Source organism: Schistocerca gregaria, chromosome 1, assembly GCF_023897955.1.
Source record: "Schistocerca gregaria isolate iqSchGreg1 chromosome 1, iqSchGreg1.2, whole genome shotgun sequence".
Lineage (NCBI taxonomy): Eukaryota > Metazoa > Arthropoda > Insecta > Orthoptera > Acrididae > Schistocerca > Schistocerca gregaria.
Genome location: NC_064920.1, coordinates 377,797,195 through 377,820,186, shown reverse-complemented (window position 1 = coordinate 377,820,186; position 22,992 = coordinate 377,797,195). Strand labels below are relative to the sequence as shown.

Sequence of the window (22,992 nt, the reverse complement as noted above, 5' to 3'; positions counted from 1 at the left end):
GGTGTTCCTACATTTCTCAGAAATCCAGACTGATCTCCCTATGGTCAATTTCTACTAGTTTTTCCATAAAGAATCTGCGATAGTATTTCACATCTGTGACTTGTTAAACTGCTAGTTCAGAAATTCTCATACCTGTCAGCATCATCTTTCTTTGGAATTGGAACTATTACATTCTTACATCTCATACATCTTGTATGGCAGGTGGAAGAGTTTTGTAATGGCTCGCTCCTCAAGGCTATCAGTAGTTCTGACATAATGTCATCTACTCTTGTAGCATTGTTTTGACTTGGGTCTTTCAGTGCTCTGTCAAATTCTTCTCATAGTATTATACATCCCATTCATCTTCATCTGCATCCTCTTTCATTTCTATAATAATGCAATCTCTCTTGTATAGACCTGCTATATACTTTTTCCATCTTGTCTATCTTGGCTATAATATTCTGTTCTTTATGCTTCTTCACAGTAGCATACATACATTATTATTTTCTTATTCATTATTAAACCTACTCTTGCAGTACTGCTAATTGAATTTATGATTATAAATCTTTATTCACCTGACCAGAAGTCCTGTTCATCCTTGCCACCAAACTTCATTAATTCCCACCAAATCCAACTTCAAGCTATCCATTTCCTTTTTAAAATTTTCTAAGCTACCTGCCTGATTAAGGAATCTAATGCTCCACACCCTGAACCATAGAACACCTGTTTTGTTTCTCCTGATGACTTCTTCCTGAGTAAGCCATATCTGGAGATCTGAATGGGAGACTATTTTACCTCTGGAATATTTTACCCAAGAGAATGCCTCATTGTTAATCCATACAGTAGAGCTACATGCCCTCATGAAAAATTACGGCTGTGGTTTACCCTTGCTTTCAGCTGTTTGTGGTACCAGCACAGCAAGATTGTTTTGGTTTATCTTACAGGGCCATATTGGTCCATTATCCAGACTGTTGCCCCTGCAGCTATTGAAAAGGCTGCTGCCCCTCTTCATGAACCATATTTTTCTCTGGCCTCTCAACAGATACCTCTCAGTTGTGGTTGCACCTATGGTATGGCTATTGTATCGGTGATGCATGCAAGCCATCCCATAGACAGCAAAGTCCATGGTTAATGAGACACAAATTAAAGCCCATGAAAAAAAAACTATGTGGGGTTAATTATCAGATTTAACTACCAAACTTGTCAGATTTAACTATCATGTCAATTGAATACAGGGGAGCTGCCAATATTGGCTTCAGTGACATGAACAGTAATTTGCTTTGCTGAAAAGAACAACATGAAACTTAAAATTAGATTAAAAAGATAATTCCTTTTCTCAACTATTAATTGTAGCCTTTTTCTTTTATTTATAATTAATATTTTTGCACTAGTAATAATATGAGTCCATTCTTTATTAGACATCGTGCTAAATCATTGTGCAAAATTGGCCATAAACAAAAAAGGTATTGATTTTGTTTGCCTTCCAGTTTTCTTCAGAAAGTCTACCTTTTGTTATTTATTTATTATAATGATACATTTAATTTGTTGTGTGCAATATTTGTATGGATATGGTTCCTTTACGCATTATTTTTCAGTAATCTGTCATTTATATTAATATACTTACAAAATTATAAAATGTGGTAAATCTGCGTAGAAAAATTGCAGAGAGGTAATTTTATGGGGAGAGCAGGAAGGTGAAGCTTTGACAGTTACACAAAATTAATGATTTGATACCACTTTTACTTGTGCAGTGCTTGATGACATTTCAGTTTTAAAATATGCAATACATGGTTTTTATTAAAGTTTGCAATATTTTGGAGCATTTTCAACATTCATGTTTCTTGTATTTGTTTATAAATGATGACAATGTTTTTACAAGTTACAACTCTTAAACCTTAAATCACCTTCACTTTAAAAAAGGGAAAATTTAATAAGACCATAATTTTTAAAATAAATTATGTCTGAAAGTATCATAATTTGCCATCATTTAAGTCATTCAAATAATAACACATACCAAATGTTCTTGCAAAATCTCAAAGTTTTATTTAATTTTTTACAGGTGGTAATTTGTTCTTTGCTAGGCAAATATTCAGCTTATGTTTTGAGAATGTAATTAACTCCATGAAAAACAATTTCATTTCATGCAAAATCACAGATTTACAAAAATGTAAATTATCTTTTACACATCATACTGTGGAAACATCAGTTTTTAGGTAATTTTTATTTTACAGCAGCTTTTGTAACTATTTTTGCTGTTACACTTTTCTACTCATAAAAATATACAATTTTGCCTAAATTTTCACCTGTAGGAAAACTGGATGTTAGTAAAAATTGGTACGATAATGGAGCTTCCCAGAATATTCCAGTGAACACACATGTTATGAAAGGTAATCAAAAGTGCATCAAAAGTTAGGTCTATGTAGTTTGTTCCACTGCACAATTGTTCATAATTCATATTTCACATGAACATCCAGGCTTTGTGAATACTTCAGCAACCATCATGCAGTGTGGTGGTAGAAGCTTGTCTATGACAGGGAAGAGGGACCTTGCCTTAATTTTCTGGACCATCAGGATGGTATAAATGTCTAATAAGAAGTTTAACCCCAAAGTCTGCCAGTAAAGTGGAGCAGATATGCACCTGCAGTGTGATAAGGCTTGTAAAGATAAGCAGTGCCCTGCCTGCATTGACCTTGATAATTCTAGTCACTTGTATGAACATAGTGGCATGCAGTTTAATACATAAGAACAGTCCCACCAGGAGAAGTGTCCCATCTGCTAAGAGTAACACCCACTGAACAAAAAAGGGTTTCATACAGTCCACTTTAGGACTTCAATTCAGAAAACAATGTCAGAGCATAACAACACATAGCATATTTAATGGAATATCCACTGAGTTAACCTACTGTGCAACATGAGTAGCCTCTGTTATACCTTAAGAGTTCTTACTCAAAGTGTAACTTGACCTCCTTTAAAACTGGGTAATTAGCTCTAGTTAACTTGTTCATCTCATAACACATTCCTTTCTGGGGGTCAACCTTCTTCTTTTCCTTGTGCCTTGGTCCCTGGCTCTGTCATTGTTAATTTAAGGGGTGACCAGATGGGATTCCTTTCACCACCCTGTTGTCCCCTCCCCTCCCCTCCCCACTTCTCCCCTTCCCTCCCCTTCCCTCCCCTCCCCCCACCAGATTGGAATATGTGTATACCAACTGTCTGTGTGGGGAAAACTGTCTAAACGTTATATCCAGACTGGTCAGCACACTGACCCTCATCATAATGGAAACAGTTGCATCACATCAAGCTGAATAGGTACAGAAAGTAGATTTGCCTGAGCATATAACAGTTGCCTGCAAAAGAGAATATATCTCCATGAGCCATATCTGTTATTTCAGATGTCATCACTATAGACACATAACCACAGTATGCAATACATGTGCAACAAGTCACAAATGTTGCCAAACACAGCTGAAGATGGGCACCCTTGTGCAGCTCCGTTACTATGAGTGAAATGCATAGGTAATTTAGCTGTTTGGTGACATGAGTTCAGACTTTTCTGGATGAAAAGAAAATTCCAAAGATAAAATTCAAAAAGAGAATACATACTTGAAAGTTAAAAACATAGTATATGGCCCAGAAACCACCAAATTTTGGCCAAAACATCAAGAAAAAGGTTGTCATCAACAGAGGCTTTACTAACATAAGCTGCCTTAAGTCACATATAGGCAGCTGAGATTTGATGGCACATGTTCCATAAAGGCTGTTGTCTTTCACACAAAACCAGCAGATCCCAGACAAACTTGGCAACACTGGTTTCCCAGGAATTAGGCTGTAGCTTAAAGCATATTTTGACGCCTAACATCATTTTATCTCATACTTTGGGGACAATTTCAGAGGTAATGGAGGTGTAGGTAGTGCATTCTCCAACATAAACTAGTTTAGCTATCCAAAATTGTAAAATTGTTTACTTGTAGCCATGAAGTAAGTTTTTTTTATCTTTCTGAATTTCTACATCGTAGTGAATAATAACTAGACCTTTACAAAATTTTAGTACCTTATCAGAGAAAGGAATTTGGTGATTTCCCCAGAGCATGATCTGCTACTGCTGATTTATATGTGTTTCCAAGATGACTTATTTGTGTAATGCAACTTTATGTATTTATTTCTCCTTCAAATTTAATGATTCACACTTAGAGCAAGTATTTAAATAATCTTCCCATTTTTCCATGTCCAAAATCATGTTAACTTCACTTAAAACTGTCAGTGATAAAGCCTGTCTCTGGAATGGGCAGCACAGTTGACTAATCTCTGGTTGAGATGTCGTATTGATGTAAATCATCAGTCTCAAATTATTTTCAGTACTCCACAGTACTTTTGAACCAAACCAGTTCTTTCAAGCAACACAGCTGAGATAACTGTCTGTTTGATATTTGTGTATAATGTACCACTGTATGCTTCTTGAATGTTAAGTCAGACAACTAATTTTCACTTCTTGTGGACTTTATTACAAAGTAGTAACTACAATCAAGTTCACAACTGCTACCGACAGTTCAATAATCTCACCACATGTCAATCAGATAACAGTAAGCTATTAATTTATTTTTCAGTTACAATATTTTTTGTAAGGAATTCATATGAGGGCAGAGATCAGCAGTAGCAGCTGGCAGAATCTTCTTCATACTGGCTGCTGGTTAGTATGTAGAAATGGTTGACTTATTTTCTCTGGTGGCAGCAATGGAGGTACTGCCATCGGTGCATTGTGGAACTTTTCCTCATGACATGAAACAAACTCAAACAAAAATATATGAATAAAAATTATCAGAACATCATATTTAAATAATTTAATAGCTATTGTACCATTATATTTTCACTTACACACTCTGCTGTGGTAAGAATCATGGTGTAACTGCCACTAATTTCTGTTACATCACACATCTCGCAACAGGTGCAATAAAAAATTGCCAAATAAACCACTCCCATCATGTTTAATGCTCACACTAGTTATGACATTCACAGCATAGCACTGAGAACACTACTGAATGCTCATTGGCTGTCAGAGACTGCATGGCATAGACGCACAGAACAAGCCTAAGCTCAATCACAATCATTTGTGCCTCCTGCTGTTGTACATGTTTGATTTTGGAGTACAGTATATTTATTGAAACTTCCTGGCAGATTAAAACTGTGTGCCCGACCGAGACTCGAACTCGGGACCTTTATACCGAGTTCGAGTCTCGGTCGGGCACACAGTTTTAATCTGCCAGGAAGTTTCATATCAGCGCACACTCCGCTGCAGAGTGAAAATCTCATTCTGGAAACATCCGCCAGGCTGTGGCTAAGCCATGTCTCCGCAATATCCTTTCTTTCAGGAGTGCTAGTTCTGCAAGGTTCGCAGGAGAGCTTCTGTAAAGTTTGGAAGGTAGGAGACGGATACTGGCAGAAGTAAAGCTATGAGTACCGGGCGTGAGTCGTGCTTCAGTAGCTCAGATGGTAGAGCACTTGCTCACGAAAGGCAAAGGTCCCGAGTTCGAGTCTCGGTCGGGCACACAGTTTTAATCTGCCAGGAAGTTTCATATCAGCGCACACTCCGCTGCAGAGTGAAAATCTCATTCTGCAGTATATTTATTATTTATGCCTCAGAGCTCCCATACCTTGTGAGTATAACTTATTTTCTTTCACTGTATAATATGAAGCTTTCTAATTTAGTCTTCTGCATTTATATATTGGTAATTGTTTCACGTTTCCTAAAACATAATAACAATATTTAAATTATTTTTGATTGTGTGGTATCTTTTTTAATCTCTCAGGAATCTGAAAATGAAATTTTTGTTATTACTTTTAGGTATGCTGTCTTGGATTAGTATTATACCACTTGATGTGATGAAGTCAAGGATCCAGGCAGACAACCCTGATAATCCAAAATACAAAAGTTTAATGGATTGTTTCATCAAAAGTTATCAAAGTGATGGATTGAAAGTATTTTTTAGAGGTTCCTGTATGACAATTATAAGGGCATTTCCTGTCAATGGTGCAACATTTCTTGGGCTAGAAAAAAGTTTACAATTTTTTGAAAGTATTTATCTTGGACAACAAATATCCAATAAATAATCATAGTATCAGTTAATAATAATGTTTACCTTTCATTAAAAATACCAAGGTCTCAGTATTTATGGGAAATAATTTCAGTGTAAGAAATTTAATTTTATAACACTGTTAAGCAGTTTTCCTCAAGACTACTAAAAGTGCTTGGAAAAAACATCGCAGAAAGAATATAGAAAGACAGCAGATCAATAACTATTTGCTAATTGTACCATCATAGATTTTTGAACTTGATTATTTCTGGTTTTGTATTTTGTACATAAATGCTTTTAGAATATTAGTGTTGGCAAATATTTATTTAAACATATCTGAATTATTATGTCTAATATGGTCTCTTCATTGTACATATCCATTATGCTTGTGATATGATTCATTAGTTTGAATGTACAAAAAATGATGTCCAAAATAATAATAATAATATTTAGACCTTTTTCTTACAAATTATGTTTTATGGCACCTGATTAGACTAAAACATCTGACACAAAGTTGCTGAATTCAAGTTCACATCATACTGATGTTTGCAATAGGAAGGAAGAGCTACCCATCATAACTGTCAGTTACTTTATTGAGCTTTTTATACACACACAATCACATTTGCTGGCTGGAACAATCACATTCATATTATACTGTCAATTATTACCTTTTTTCAATTCTAAATTTTTAGTGTTTTTCTCTCTAATTCAGTAAATGTTATCTCCCTTCTTTCCAATAAGTCTGACAGAAGGAGATTCTGGGTGTAAAACATTACAGATTCTGCTACTCATTACTTTTCCTTGCTTGCATTGAAATAATAATAATAATTCCATCATCTGCTGATTATACTCACTCATATATTATTTTCCTTATTTCTTAAGTGAAATTTTTGATATTGCAATTTTCACCACTCCACAGGGCATTCAGCAAATATGAATTTTATAGAATAAAGAGTCAAATGGTAACTCTCCTAGCAACAGCAGCAGTACCAGCAGCTCATCAGAGTATTGTGAGTTGCCACAGCTTCTCACAAGAAGCAACTTATTTCAAATTTCATCAGCATTCTTTAGCATCAACTGTTGTATTTCGTCCATGTATGGGGATTTATCAGGCTGTCTTTAGTATGGATAGGAATTGCAATTGCTGTGTTCAGTTGTGAGCCAAGTTGGTGATCCCTCACTAACTGCTCAAGCCAGTGTTGGCCTTAGTCACACAGCTTGCGCTGCTACCTACGAGCATGACTGCGAGGAACCAGACGGGGTAATTGGAGGGATGTCCAGCATGACCCATGTGTCCTCCGAACGCTCCATTATGTGACTGCCCCATGAACTGTTCACACTGATCTTGATCCCTCATCTGTGGTCTAGTGGGAGGATGTTCCAAGGTGTGGCAAGCAGCAAAAGACTTTCTGAGGGGCCTGTTGGAGGGTCTCCCAGTCCATCTGATGAACAGGTATTGGGCGCTGTCTGCGACTGATGAAGCCCCTGAGCCAGATGAAGTCACTTGGCCTGTTCCAGAGAAATACTCTCAGCCTGCAAAGTTTGGGCAGTCATAGTGTGAGGGATTACTGGTGGTCGAGAGTTCCAACATAGGTGCATAATGGTGCCCCTTAGGGATAAGGCTGCGAAGGAGAAGAAATCCAGTTTACAATCTGTCTGCATACCAGGAGGAGTCATTCCAGATGTGGAACAGATGCATCCAGATGCCATAAAGACCACAGCGTGCATCCAACTGCAGATGGTGGCTCATGCTGGTACTGATAATGTGTGTCACTTTGGATTGGAAGAGATTCTCTCTGCTTTCAGGTGGCTAGCTGAAGTAGTAAAAATTGCCAGTCTTGCTTGCAAGATGAAAGTGGAGCTTACCATCTGTAGCTTCATTAATGGAACCAACTGTGGTCTTTTGTTACAAAGCTGAGAGGAGGGTCTGAATCAGAGGCTCAGATGGTTCTGTGATCCTGTAGGTTGCAGATTTCTTGAATTACGCCATAGGGTGTTGGATTTCAGGGTTCCACTAAATAAGTCATGGGTATCGAGGGCTGTTTGGAATGGACTGGGCAGCTTTTTAGGTTAGAGCATCCCAGGAAAGTGCAGAAGGGACTTTAGTTTTGTAGGGTGAAGGATGAACACAGGAAGAGGGTAACATATAAACAATCAATGCTGTAGTTATAAATTGTCGTAGCTGTGTTAGAAAGGACAAGAGCTTCAAGCACTAATTAAAAGCACTGAATCTCAAATTTTTATTGGTATGGAAAGCTGGCTAAAACTGGAATTAAGTTGAGTCAAAATTTTTATAAAGGACATAACCGCATTCAGAAAGTATATATTAAATACAGTTGGTGGTGGAGTTTTTATTGCTGTCAGAAGTAGTTTAGCATTTAGGAAAATTAAAATAGATAGTTCTTGTGAGTTATTATGGATAGACATAGTACTTGGCAACCATAATAAATTAATAACTGGTCCCTTGAAACTGATTATGATGAGATAAATATACTAAACAATCTTGGATCATATGAAGTGAACAATACTGCACCAAAGATACAAAAACAAAAATCCATTACTTCAAAGCTATGCAGAAATGTTTAAATGTGTGTTTGTTTTGTATAGGGTACCTAAAGGATGCTGCATTCTCGGACTGCTATTCAACAATTCAAGCGAATCACATTAATAGTTTTTATTACAATAAATAAGATAGACAATACTTAACTTTGTATTACAAGAACATGTTGCAAGCAATGGGTGGCAGGCAAAGAGTCAGTGTCTTTCTCTATATACTGTGTCCATACAAGCAATGGAAAAGGAAATGAGTGTTTGGTATCATTGGCTGGGAGGCCCCTTCCGGGGCAAGTCCGGCCGCCTTGGTGCAGGTCTTATTACATTTGACGCCACAATGGGTGACCTGCATGCTGGATGGGGATGAAATGATGATGTAGACAACACAACACCCAGTCCCTGATCGGAGAAAATCCCTGACCCAGACGGGAATCGAACCCAGGCCCGTAGGACAGCAGTCCATCATGTTGACCACTCAGCTATTGGGGTGGACCATACAAGCAATTGATATGGTTCACTAATAAGTGCTATCATAGTGCTCTCCTAATGCAGGCGTAGTACTGTGTGGCCAAGGCTGGGAGGAGCAACGCTTATATTCTCTTCTTGTAGAGGTCACTGTTATCGTGGTGTGGTCCTAGTCAGCACGTTACTGGCTGACATCATCTCACAGCCTTCTCTGCTCTTGTGTTCTTCATCTTCATACCAGTACTTGTCAATACACCGAAACATTTCTGCCTTCCAAAGCAACCGACCGTCATCATGGGGGGTGTGCGACCACTGTGGGGTAGGCAGGAGAGTGGGTGCCTCACAGGATCGGAAGCTGTGGCGGCAGGGGACGTCAAGCTTCTGATCGTACCCTGCCATCTGTCCTGCGTTCTGGTGGAAACGTCCTCCAGAAAATGACCAGAAGGGTATGCATCCACCGCCTGATGCCAGGAACCAGAAGAAGAAGACGGTGAATGCTGTGGCGTGGGCGGGTCCAGCTCCATCGATAAGACAAGAGGAGGCGGAGGAGATGAAGGCTCCATCTCCATAGGATTGTCCTGTGGTGTTGTGACGACACCCTCTGGCAGCTGCTGTGGCTACGCAGTCCTCTGGACCCATGAATCTGGCAGAAGAGACACTGCAAGATCATACATGCACATGACAGAGGTGAAGTTGATTTTCATAGCGGTGTTGCCAGCCATCTGGACCTGAAATAAGATGCATGCAAGCACCATTGCAACAGATGATCCACCTTGCACCCACCACCTGCTTGCTAAAAACCCTGTAAAAGACAATATCATTTGGTCCGAAGTGATACTTGTAGCCTTCCTTCGGCGCCAGATGCTGAGGAGGGTGGAGCAGTGTCCGATGGCGGGGGTCATGAAGCAATTCCGCCAGTGATAGTCCATCTTGTGGATGTGAATGATAGGAGGCAAGAAACAGTTGCAATGCTTGAATCCTGGTGTGTACAGAGCGAAGTTTGGCCATCTGCTGCTTAAAGGTTCTGACAAAATGTTCCGCTTCGCCGTTTGACTATGGATGCAATGGTGCACTAGTTACATGCTGTATGCCATTGTGTTCACAGAATGTTTCAAATGCATTTGGCATGAACTGAGGTCCATTGTCTGACAGGTAACCCTTCAATGCAAAAGATAGAGGACAGCACCTGAATTGTGCTACAGGATGTTGTCGAGTTCATTGGCACAGCAAAAGGAAACTTGCTATATGGGTCAACCACAATCAACCAAAGAGCGTTCCAAAAAGGTCCCGAAAAGTCTATGTGCACATGTTGCCATGGTGATTACACCTAGGTCAAGCAGAGAATTTTTGTGGCAAAGTGGACTGATTTTCTGCACATGTGTGACACTGTGACATCATCTGTTCTATTTGGGCATCCATACTCTGTCAAGTACAGTGTCAACATGCTAACTGTTACATACAAAGTGTCCTGGTGAAGTAACTGCAACACATCTTTTTGCAAAGCTTTAGGGATCAACACATGTGACTGTCCACTATCATTTTGACCAAGAATCACTCCTTTCTGTACACTGAGGCTATGCCAATGTGCAAAGTAATGGTGCACTACAGAGTTCTTTATACTATTCAATGAGTGAGGCCAAGATGTGTGAATATATGTTAGCAAAATGTTCAAATCCAAATCAGCTTCTGTGGCCTGCGCAATTTTCCTATAGTTCAGCAGAAAAGACTGAAGCAATTCAAAATCCTGAGCATCAATATGACAACAAGGTGCAGCAGAAGCTTCAAAGTCCATATCAGGGCCAATTGGAAGATGTGAAAGCATGTTGGCACTACTGTGTTCAGTTGTCGGACGGTATATAATCTCTTACTGGTATTCAGACAACACGAAAGCCCATCTTTGCAGTTTTTGGGCAGTTCATACAGGAACCAGTTTTTTCAGATGAAACAAGGACTGCAAAGGCTTGTAATCCATTACTAAGTAGAATTTTCTACCATACAAATAGTGGTGGAATTTGGTGACAACATACACAACAGCCAATGCCTCTTTCTGAGTTTGTGAATAGTTACACAGGAGCTTTGGACAACACTTCTGATGTGAAAGCAACACCAATTCTATGCTAAAGCACTCCACTGATTCTGTAAGAGGAAGTGTCAACTTGCAATACAACTGGTTTGTCAGGATCAAAGTGAACTAAGCATCGATCACTGAGCAATGCATCTTTAAGTTTTTGAAAGCTACTTGACACTCATCTGTCCAAACAAAGGGCACATTCTTGCAATGCAAGTGATGTGATGGACTGTGATTTGTTCAACATTTGATATGAACTGAATATAATACAAGGGTTGGAACTTTAATAGTGGCAACTATTTCTTTACAGCTCGTGGAAAATAGTTTTACTGACCTTCAAAGTAGTCACCAACATTGTGTACAACCCATCGCCAGTGATGTGAAAGTTGTATGATACTGTTAGCAGTGCCACTTGTGTCAACAGTTCAAGTGGTGCGCTCTATTACCCGATGAATTTGTAGCAGTTCTGAAGCAAATCAGGTGAAGTATTTCCTTCAATTTAGAAATCGAGTTGAACTCATGAGGGCTTAAGTGAGGGCAGTGCAGTAGGTGGTATAGTACTTAGCAGCCCCATAAGTCAAACAAATCAGTAACAGCTTGCACTGTACGTGCTTGATCATTGTCCTACAAAATGATGCTCAGGTTCTGCAGAAAGTGTCATCACTTCTGTCTCTAATCTGGTCGTAGGTTATGTTCCAAAAATGAACAAAGAGTTTGTTCAACTGGCATATAACTGAAGAAACTGCTCGCATGCCAGGTTTGTGAATGACTGTTGCAGACTTTGAATATACTGCATTAATGAGATGGGCCTTGTGATTAGAGTTTTGTGAATGGGCCGAATTCTTATGTTTGTTCCATTGCAAACACAAGGATAGTACATGTCCTTTCATACAACAAGCATAACACTGAGCTTAGCAGAAGGGGCAGTCTTGGCATTTGTGCCATGAATAACACCAGGAGCAAGACTGTTCACCTGTGTAGTCACCTGTGTAGCGAACTGCTTATGCAGTGTGGAATGTTGTTTACTCGGCGTGGTGAGCTGCTGCTGTTGCTGAATGGGCTGATCACAACTACCGACAACCAGAAAAATAGCTGGCTGTTCAAATTTATGAACTGACAAGGCACTAGAATCATACTGATCCAGTATTTGCACTACCTGATGAAATGGTGGATCGGACTGTTTCAAAATCTGTTCTCTGAGTTTGACATCAGGTACATTGTACACAATCATATCATGCAATATCACATCTAAATATAAAGCATCACAAGCACATGTGAATTAGCATTTCCTTGTCATACACAGAAAATCTGTTACCCACTACGATAAGTTTGTTCCAACCTTTTTTTGCAATTAAAGATTGATACCTAGCTGCTACCACAAAATAAGAACAAAAGCAAAGAAACTTTCTGCAATTAACACCTGAAAACACTGATTAGAAAAAGGCAAAAAAAAGTTCTACAACCGTCAGGAGCGGGGATTTATTTGTAAGTTCTCGTCACCAGTGCAGGGTCCTGCCCACTCATCTTGTATAGGGTGCCTAAAGGATGCTGTATTCTTGGAATGCTATACAACAGTTAAAGCAAATCACATTAATAGTTTTTATTACAATAAAGAAGATAGACTATACGTAACTTTGTATTACAAGAACGTGTCACAACTGATGTGTGACAGGAAAACAATCAGTGTCTTTCTCTATATACTATGTCCTTACAAGCAATAGATATGGATCACTAATAGCTGCTATTGTAATGCTCTCCTAGTGCTGGTCTAGTACTGTGCAGCCAAGGCTCGCAGAAGCAGCACTTATATTCTCTTCTTGTAGAGGCACCTCCTGTCATGGTGCAGTCCTAGTCTTTTTATAAAGGATGGGGCCCCTCCACGCCCACACCAACGTGGTGACCAAACCAAAAGTTCTACTGTCACCTCCGTAAGCATGTTAGTTTTGAATCAGGCGTCACAGGATGCAGGCTGTGATGTTGTCCATGCGTCTGGGTAAGACTACTCATTAACATGGTCCATCAGGAGATAGAAGTGGTCGAAAGCAATCGAAGGGTAGCGGTTGTAAGGGCAGAGGGAAAAAAGTGCCAAGGCCAGCGCCAAGGGAAAAAAAACCTCTGCGACAGTAGGACAGGTAGTAAGGGCAGTAGTGGCTTGCTAGCTGCGATAGAGCATGCAAGGTGAGGTCGGTTAGCGTGAGGTATCGTGCATCGTTACCTATGTGCTGCATGTCCGTTAGCTGGGTCAGTCCGGGTGCTGCAGCTGGGCTCACTTGTAGTCTCCTGGGCCAGCCCCAGTGGCTTCCTCCCTGTAACATAAGAGTCCGGCGCGGCAACGCATGCGTTGCTGTTAGGCCCTCTGCTGCGCCTTGTTATCGGTGACTTGGTGCAGCTTCATCAGGCTGGTGCAGAACGGCAGCGATCGGCCACCGTTCAGCGTCCTCCTCAACTGCACGCCGCAGCCCTTTCGCAATGTAGCTTCCACGAGCTCCGTTTGTTCGAAGAGCTGCGACAGTTCAGCGTCCGAGGAAGTTCTGCCGTTCGCTCGCGACTGGGCGATAAAGGCTGCCCTTTTGGCTTCTCGATCCCTTGCGGGACCCGCTCCCATAGCGGTCGGCGTTGCCACCGGTTCAGCTGGGGCGGCGGTTTTGTTCTTAGCACCTTTCACCTGCGGTGCTGCTGGGGCAACCAGTGGCTCAGGCGTGCGGACGTCCTTCTGCGAGGTCGCAGGAGTGTTCGCAGGTACTACTGCGCTGGGGCCTCGGGCGAGACTGCTCGCAGCTGACTCAAGGCCTCTTCTTTCTCTGCAGCCACGATGGCTACGAAGGCAGCCTTCTCTGCTGCAATGACGGCTCTGAGGGCTGCAGTGGCCTCCTTCCCGGCGGTTCCGAGTTCGAGGTCACGTATCTTCTCGGGAGTGCGGGCTGTGTCCTGGCCGCCTGTTTCCAAGCGGTCCTCCCTGCTCCTGGCAGGTGGAGCTGCTGCTGCTGCGCCGTCCCTCTGCTGCGCCAGGCTGTTCTGCGCCCTACGCCGTTTCCGACGTCGTCTTCGCTTCTTCCGCTGCGTCAGTGCGGCCGCCTCGCCGCCCCCGGCACGGCTGCTGCTTGCGAAAGCCGGACAACCGCGCCAACTGGCGACATGCGGGCCGCCACACCGGACACAGGTCGGCAGAACGTTGCTGCCGCGGTCGCAGGCGTGGCTGTCATGCTCCCCTGAGCACTTGACGCACCGCACCGCGTTGCAGCAATACTTCGCAACATTGCCCTCGCCCTGGCACCTGAAGCACTGGGGCTGGGGGTCCATGGCGGTCGGGAGAGCCTCTGACGTCACCGGGAAGCCCAGCAGCTTCCGCAAGTCGAGGATATCGCTCCCGCCGTCGACCGTTTGCACGGTCAGGGCATAGAGCGGCGCCCTCTTCTTGTTAGTCCGGTTGTGCAACCTTGCGGTTGCACTACCAAACCCGGCTCGCAGCAGCCCTTCCCGGACCGCTGCCTCATCACAGCACCAAGGTAGCCCCCTGAGGAGTGCCTTGGTCATCTTCATCCTTCCTACGGAAGGTGCCTTCTCAAGTGCCAGCGGCACGTCGACGATGTGGTTGGCCACTGCGACCTTGATCGCCCTGTGGTCGGCCACGTTGGCAGCTTGAACGCAGATCAGCGAGTCTGTATCGACAGACTCGTAGACCACTTCGTTCCGAGCTCAATTCGTCATGGTGTCGAACAGCGCTGTCCACCCGCCTTTACACTTGATGTACAAAGGGGGGGACAGGCCGCGACTCATCTTCTCGGGAGTTCCTTGCATGGTCGGCAGACTCAGTGAGTTGCGCAACCGAAGGACCCTTCGTAATGGCAGGTTTCCTCTGCGCACCCTTCTTTCCCATGCTGTGAGGCGTGGAACACGACAATCTGCACGCATTGTGCAAACAACGCACGACAATTTGCTCTCCGCGGCTCCCACAGCACAGAAACCTCTTCACGAGCTCTCAACGGCCGAGTTAGCGTAGCGCGCAACGGCAGCGATGCGCTCACCTCACTAGCTCAGGCCGCGGTCCTAGTCAATGGGCTATTGGCTGACGTTGTCTCGCAGCCTTCTCTGCTCTTGTGGTTTTCATCTTTGTGCTGGCATTTGTCAATATGCTGGAACAAAATGTGAAGGTTTATAAATAATTAATGTAATTATAAAAATGATTATGGGCATCTCAAGAAAGAGATAGAGAATTAATTGTATTTTATTTATGAAACATATTGTCTAAAGATTATTTTGCATATATAGGTTGATATATGATGGTGATTTCTTTGCTATATGTTGTTATCAATAAATCTTTGTTCTTTTGGGCAGTTGGTTGTATGAGTTTGAAGTGCAATGATGGGGAAAGAGTTTTGTGTATTTTACTGATTTGTATTGTGAAGTGAAATGACTGAAAATATGTGTGTAACCCTGCAGAAAGTCCAGCAGAATTCATATTATTATCGAAACATCAACCTGATCATCCTCTAGATGATTACAGAAAGGTAAACCACAGAAAGGAAAAGAACAACGAGCCATCAATACATAACAAAGAAGAACATCAAAGAAGATAAGTATTTTTATTATTAACATAACTGGTTGTTTAAGTTTGACTGTTCCTGTCACTTGCTGCTATGTGTCACTATCTCAGCGTGGCAAGCGCTGTAAAAATGTGATCAGTTGCCAAGTTACTAATTTACTCCAAATTTTAATAAACCAACTTCAGGCAACCAAGAGCTGGGGACAGTCAGACCAATTCAAATGATACAGTTGCTTAACAGCTCAAAAAGAACTTCAGTGTTATTTCAAACAAATACCCCACTCACACAATTATGCAACCCACTCTAGAATATTCCTCAGGTGTGTGGGACTCATCCACACATGGCTAACGGGGGATGTTGAACATATACAGAAAAGGGCAGAGTGAGTGGTCACAGGTATGTTTGATCTGAGGGAAGGTATTACAGAGATGCTGAAGATCTGAACTTGCAGACTCTTGAACAAAGACATAAACTGTTCTGAGAAAGTCTACTAAAAATGTTTCAAGAACCAGTCTTAAATGATAATTCTACAAATGTACTACAACCCCCTACATGTTGTTCAAATAGGGAACATGAGAACAAAATAAGGATAATTACAACGAGCACAGTGGTATTCAAATAATCATTCTTCCTGTGCTTCATACAGGAATTGAATGAGAAGAAACCCTAATAACTGGTTCAATGGGGCATACCCTTTGCCATGTACTTCACAGTAATTAGCAGAGTATGGCTGTATATATAGATGAAATTACAGCTGATGGCTCAAAATTTAGTACAAACTTTGATGCAAGATGCATTTAATAGTTTTCACAGTGAAACACTATCTTTAAATCTGCCAGAAAACATAAAGAGATCCTGGGAGTACGTAAAGAACACTGGTGGCAAGACGCAGTCAATACCTTTAATGTGTGACAATAGTAGTGATGTTATTGATGACAGTGCCACTAAAGCAGTAACTAATCATGGTTTTCCATAATTCCTTCATAAAAAAGATGCAGTGAATATTCCCTGGAATTGAATCAAGAACAACTGCCAACATGAGCAGTGAAGCAGCTTAAAACACGTAAAAGGCAAGGTTTCAGGTTCAGATTGTATACCAGTCAGGTTCTTTTCAGAGTATGCTCCATACTTAGTAATAATATACAACCACTCTCTTATAGAAATATCAATACTCAGTCTGGAAAGTTGCACACGTTGCACTGATACCCAAGAAAGGCAGTAGGAGTAACCCATTGAATTACAGACCAATATCACCAATGCTGATCAGCAGATTTTTGTAATGTATACTGTTTGGAACCCCCATGAACCATGGACCTTGCTGTTGGTGGGGAGGCTTGCATGCCTCAGATAGCTGTACCATAGGTGCAACCACAACGGAGGGGTATCTGTTGAAAGGCCAAACAAATGTGTGGTTCCTGAAGAGGGGCAGCAGCCTTTTCAGTAGTTGAATGATTGACTGATCTGGCCTTGTAACGCTAACCAAAATGACCTTGCTGTTGTGGTACTCTGAACGGCTGAAAGCAAGGGGAAACTACAGCTGTAATTTTTGCAGATTTACTGTATGATTAAACGATGGTGGCTTCCTCTTGGGTAAAATATTCCAGAGGTAAAGTAGTCCCCCATTCGGATCTCCGAGCGATGACTACTCAAGAGGACATTGTTATCAGGAGAAAGAAAACTGGCATTCTACGGATCGGAGCGTGGAATGTCAGATCTCTTAATTGGGCAGGTAGGTTAGAAAATTTAAAAAGGGAAATGGATAGGTTAAAGTTAGATATAGTGGGAATTAGTGAAGTTCAGTGGCAGGAGGAACAAGACTTTTGGTCAGGTGAATACAGGGTTATAAATACAAAATCAAATAGTGGTAATGCAGGAGTAGGTTTAATAATGAATAAAAGAAATAGGAGTGTGGGTAAGCTACTACAAACAGCACAGTGAACACATTATTGTGGCCAAGATAGATACGAAGCCCATGCCTACTACAGTAGTAAAAGTTTATATGCCAACTAGCTGTGCAGATGACGAAGAAATTGATGAAATGCATGATGAGATAAAAGAAATTATTCAGATAGTGAAGGGAGGTGAAAATATAATAGTCATGGGTGACTAGAATTCAACAGTAGAAAAAGGAAAAGAAGGAAACATAGTAGGTGAATATGGATTAGGGCAAAGAAATGAAAGAGGAAGCTGCCTGGTAGAATTTTGCACAGAGCATAACTTAATCATAGCTAACACTTGGTTACAGAATAATAAAAGAAGGTTGTATACATGGAAGAAGCCTGGAGATACTGACAGGTTTCAGATAGATTATATAATTGTAAGACAGAGATTTAGGAACCAGGTTTTAAATTGTAAGACATTTCCAGGGGCAGATGGGGACTCTGACCACAATCTGTGGGTTATGAACTGTAGATTAAAACTGAAGAAACTGCAAAAAGGTGGGAATTTAAGGAGATGGGACCTGGATAAACTGACTAAACAAGAGGTTGTACAGAGTTTCAGGGAGAGCATAAGGGAACAATTGACAGGAATGGGGGAAAGAAATACAGTAGAAGAAGTATAGGTAAAAAGATGAAGGCTAGTAGAAATCCTTGGGTAACAGAAGAAATATTGAATTTAATTGATGAAAGGAGAAAATACAAAAATGCAGTAAATGAAGCAGGCAAAAAGGAATACAAACATCTCAAAAATGAGATCGACAGGAAGTGCAAAATGGCTAAGCAGGGATGGCTAGAGGACAAATGCAAGGATGTAGAGGCTTATCTCAATAGGGTTAAGATAGACACTGCCTACAGGAAAATTAAAGTGACCTTTGGAGAAAAGAGAACCACGTGCATGAATATCAAGAGCTCAGATAGAACCCAGTTCTAAGCAAAGAAGGGAAAGCAGAAAGGTGGAAGGAGTATATAGAGGGTCTATACAGGGGCGATGTTCTTGAGGACAATATTATGGAAATGGAAGAGGATTTAGATGAAGATGAAGATTAAATAGGAGATATGATACTGCTTGAAGAGTTTGACAGAGTAGTGAAAGACCTAAGTCAAAAAAAGGCCCCGGGAGTAGACAACATTCCATTAGAACTACTGACAACCTTGGGAGAGCCAGTCCTGACAAAACTCTACCACCTGGTGAGCAAGGTGTATGAGACAGGCGAAATTCCCTTAGACTTCAAGAAGAATATAATAATTCCAATCCCAAAGAAAGCAATTGCTGACAGATGTGAAAATTACCGAACTGTCAGTTTAATAAGTCACAGCTGCAAAATACTAATGCGAATACTTTAGAGACAAATGGAAAAACTGGTAGAAGCCGAGCTTGGGGAAGATCAGTTTGGATTCTGTAGAAATGTTGGAACACGTGAGGCAATACTGACCCTACGACTTATCGTAGAAGAAAGTTTAAGGAAAGGCAAAACTATGTTTCTAGCATTTGTAGACTTAGAGAAAGCTTTTGACAATGTTGACTGGAATACTCTCTTTCAATTTCTGGAGGTGGCAGGGGTAAAATACAGGTAGCAAAAGGCTATTTACAATTTGTACAAAAATCAGATGGCAGTTATAAGAGTCGAGGGGGCATGAAAGGGAAGGAGTGGTTGGGAAGAGAGTGAGACAGGGTTGTAGCCTCTCCCTGATGCTATTCAATCTGTATATTGAGCAAACAGTAAAGGAAAAAAGAAAAGTTTGGAGTAGGCATTATATTCCCCGGAGACGAAATAAAAACTTTGGGGTTTGCCGATGACATTGTAATTCTGTCAGAGACAGCAAAGGACTTGGAAGAGCAGTTGAATGGAATGGACAGTGTCTTGAAAGGAGGATATAACATGAACATCAACAAAAGCAAAATGAGGATAGTGGAATGTAGTTGAATCAAGTCAGGTGATGCTGAGGTAATTAGATTAGCAAATGAGACACTTAAAGTAGTAAAGGAGTTTTGCTATTTGGGGAGCAAAATAATTGATGATGGTCAAAATAGAGAGGATATAAAATGTAGACTGGCAATGTCAAGGAAAGCGTTTCTGAAGAAGAGAAATTTGTTAACATCGAATATAGATTTAAGTGTCAGGAAGTCATTTCTGAAAGTATTTGTGTAGAGTGTAGCCATTTATGGAAGTGAAACATGGATGATTAATAGTTTAGTGAAGAAGGGAATGGAAGCTTTTGAAATGTGGTGCTACAGAAGAAAGCTGAAGATTAGATGGTAGATCACATAACTAATGAGGAGGTACTGAATAGAATTGGAGAGAAGAGAAATTTGTGGCTCAACTTGACCAGAAGAAGGGATCGGTTGGTAGGGCATATTGTGAGGCATCAAGGGATCAGCAATTTAGTATTGGGGGGCAGTATGGAGGGTAAAAATCGTAGAGGGAGACCAAGAGATGAATACACTAAGCAGATTCAGAAGGATGTAGGCTGCAGTAGGTACTGGGAGATGAAGAAGCTTGCACAGGATAGAGTAGCATGGAGAGCTGCATCAAACCAGTCTCAGGACTGAAGACTACAACAACAACTGTTCTGGAACACTATGAATCACCTTCAAGAAAACTATTTATTGACAAATAGCCGACATGGGTTCAGAAAATATCATTGTTGTGAAACAGAACTTGCTCTTTATTTTCATAAAGTAATGAGTGCTCTCTACACTTGATGTCAAAGTGATTCCATATTTTTAGATTTCCAGAAGGCTTTTGACCCTGTTTCTCACTAGCAGCTTATAATTAAATTGTGTGCCTAACGAGTATCATCCCAATTGTGTGACTGGAGTCACAATTTCCTGCTAGAAAGGTCATAGTTCCTAATAACTGACGGAAAGTCATTGAGTAAAACAAAAGTAATATTTGGCATTCCCCAAGGAAGTTTTATGGGCCCCTGTCGTTCCTGATCTGCACATGCAATATAGGTGACAATCTGGGTAGCCCTCTTAGATTGTTTGCAGATGATGTTATCATTTACTGTCATGTAAAGTCATCAGATGTTCAAAACAAATTGTAAAATGATTTAGACAAAATATCTGCATGGCGCAAAAAGTGGCAATTCACTCTAGGTAATGAAAAATGTGAGATCATCCACATGAGCACTAAAAGGAATACATTAAATTTCAGTTACATGGTAAGTCACACAAATCTAAAGGCTATAAACTCAAATAAACACTTAGGGATTACGATTACAAATATCTTAAATTGCAGTGATCACATAGATCATGTTGCGAGGAAAGCATACCAAAGACTTTGGTTTATTGACTGAAAACTTAGAAAATGTAACAAGTCGAGTAAAGAGACTGCCCTCTTCTGGAGTACTACTGTGCAGTGTGGGATCTGCATTAGATAATATTGACAGAGGACATCAAAAAAGTCCAAAGAATGACAGTTTGTTATGTATTATTGTGAAATAAGGGAGAGAGTGGCATGGATGTGATGCACAAATTGAGGTGGCATCATTAAAACAAAGCCCTTGTTCACTGAAGTTCACATTGTTCACATGAAATTTCAATCACCAACTTCCACCTCAGAATTTGAAATATTTTGTTGGCACCCACCTGCAAAGGAAGAAACGATCATAATCATAATAAAATAAGAGAAATTAGAGCTCACACAGACAGACTTAACTGTTTGTTTCCTTTCACTCCTGTTCGAAAATGGACCAGTAGACAAATCGTTTGGAAGTGGTTTGATGAACTCTCTACCAGGTACTTAATTGTGAATTCACGGTAATCATGTAGATGTGATGAATAAGTAGTATGATAGACCACTTGCACTTCAAATTTGGTTATATTTCTGTATTAATTCACAAATTATCTTAAAATCCTTAGATGATGTTGATTTCAATAATTATTTTTTTTCTAACGATGTAGGAAAAGACAGATTGCTACTCACCATAAAGATGGCACCTCGAGCTGCAGACAGGCACAGTTAAAAGACATTTGCATAAGTCTTTTAGTCGCTGCCTTGCAAGCACACCTCACACACACACACACACACACACACACACACACACACACACACACACACACAACCACACCAACTCCAGCATCTCAGGTAGGAATGCAATTACTAATTTATTCCAGTTTTCAAGTATAACATTCACCCATACTAACTCACAGGAACTGCCTACGTCAATTACACTACAAGATAAACTAATGCCAACAGCAGCAAAGACACTGTCACCAACTGTATTTAATCTATTCTTTCAGGTCCTTTTTGATTGCTGATAGGTCCTCTTTATGGATTTTGGCTGAACTTATCTCCAGAATTAGCCAGTTTTTGGCACCTACAATTATTTGTGCTTCAGTGCTTTCTATAAGTATCTGGAGCTCTAGCTCTTTCCTAAGAGAGCTACGACAATTTATGACTACAGTATTGATGGTTGCTATGTCTACCCTTTCCCTGTGTTTGCCATGAACCCTTTGAAACTGAAGCCCAGTCTGCACTTTCCCAAGACCCCCAAACCTAAAAAAATAGTCCATTCCACACAGCCCCACTACCTGTGTAGCAAAGATGACACTTAAATTATTATTATTATTATTACTATTACTATTATTGTTGTTGTTGTCTTATGCCTCAATTCTCACCACTTCAGGTATAGTTTGACAGATATCTAAATGAACTCCTTCCTGGCAAGATCAGCCAATCATCATTCGACAGAAGACACCTAAATTCAGACTGGTGTGGCCCATCGTATATAAGGGTAAATAAAACATAAACTAGATTTTTACCCATGTTTCTGAGTATCTATGATTGGTAGAACCTGACCCGCATTTCTAATGCTTGTGGTGTGCATGAGAGAGAATTAGGAGTGAAGGGAGAGCAGCCATTCTACACTCTTAACCAGTTCATCAGTAGCACTCATGATGCCAGAGCAACAGGTGTGCCCCGCATTGCACAGTGTGTAAGTATAAATTTTCATGGTCATGAAGAAGTGCAACTGTTGGAAATTTTTTGGGACTTGACTGCGTTGGTTGGGAACCAAACATGGTCAAGGACTTACATTTGTCTGGCATAAAGGACTCAAAGGAGCTCAAGAATAAGTGGAAAATCAGGATCATCATTGCCCTTCACAGACCAGCATTATGGACGAAAATATTCACGCAGTTTGAGACATTCTTGACAAGCAGTGGTTGAATATATTTGAAATAGTTGGATCATTACCATTAGACTCCCAAGTCAAAGTCCGTCTGTTCAGCTGGGTGGTAACGTGCTTGCCTCCTGTGCAAGAGGGGCCCAGGTTCGATTCCCGGCCAGGTTGGAGATTTTCTCCACTCACGGACTAGGTGCTGAGTTGTCTTCATCATCATTTCATCCTCATCACTAGCACGCAAGTCACCC

The 22,992-nt window shown here is 40.9% G+C and overlaps 1 protein-coding gene across 6 annotated transcripts in view; it reads left to right on the top strand.

Moving 5' to 3' along the window:
- LOC126348080 (solute carrier family 25 member 45-like) overlaps positions 1-6,492 on the top strand; it is a 101,650-nt gene extending 95,158 nt beyond the window's left edge. For all 6 annotated transcript variants that reach the window (XM_050002325.1, XM_050002329.1, XM_050002326.1 and 3 more), the window contains one exon: positions 5,816-6,492. In XM_050002325.1, the coding sequence (XP_049858282.1) occupies positions 5,816-6,081 (266 nt within the window). In that variant the 3' untranslated portion in view covers positions 6,082-6,492. The remainder of the gene's footprint in view (positions 1-5,815) is intronic.
- The last annotated feature ends 16,500 nt before the right edge of the window (positions 6,493-22,992 follow it).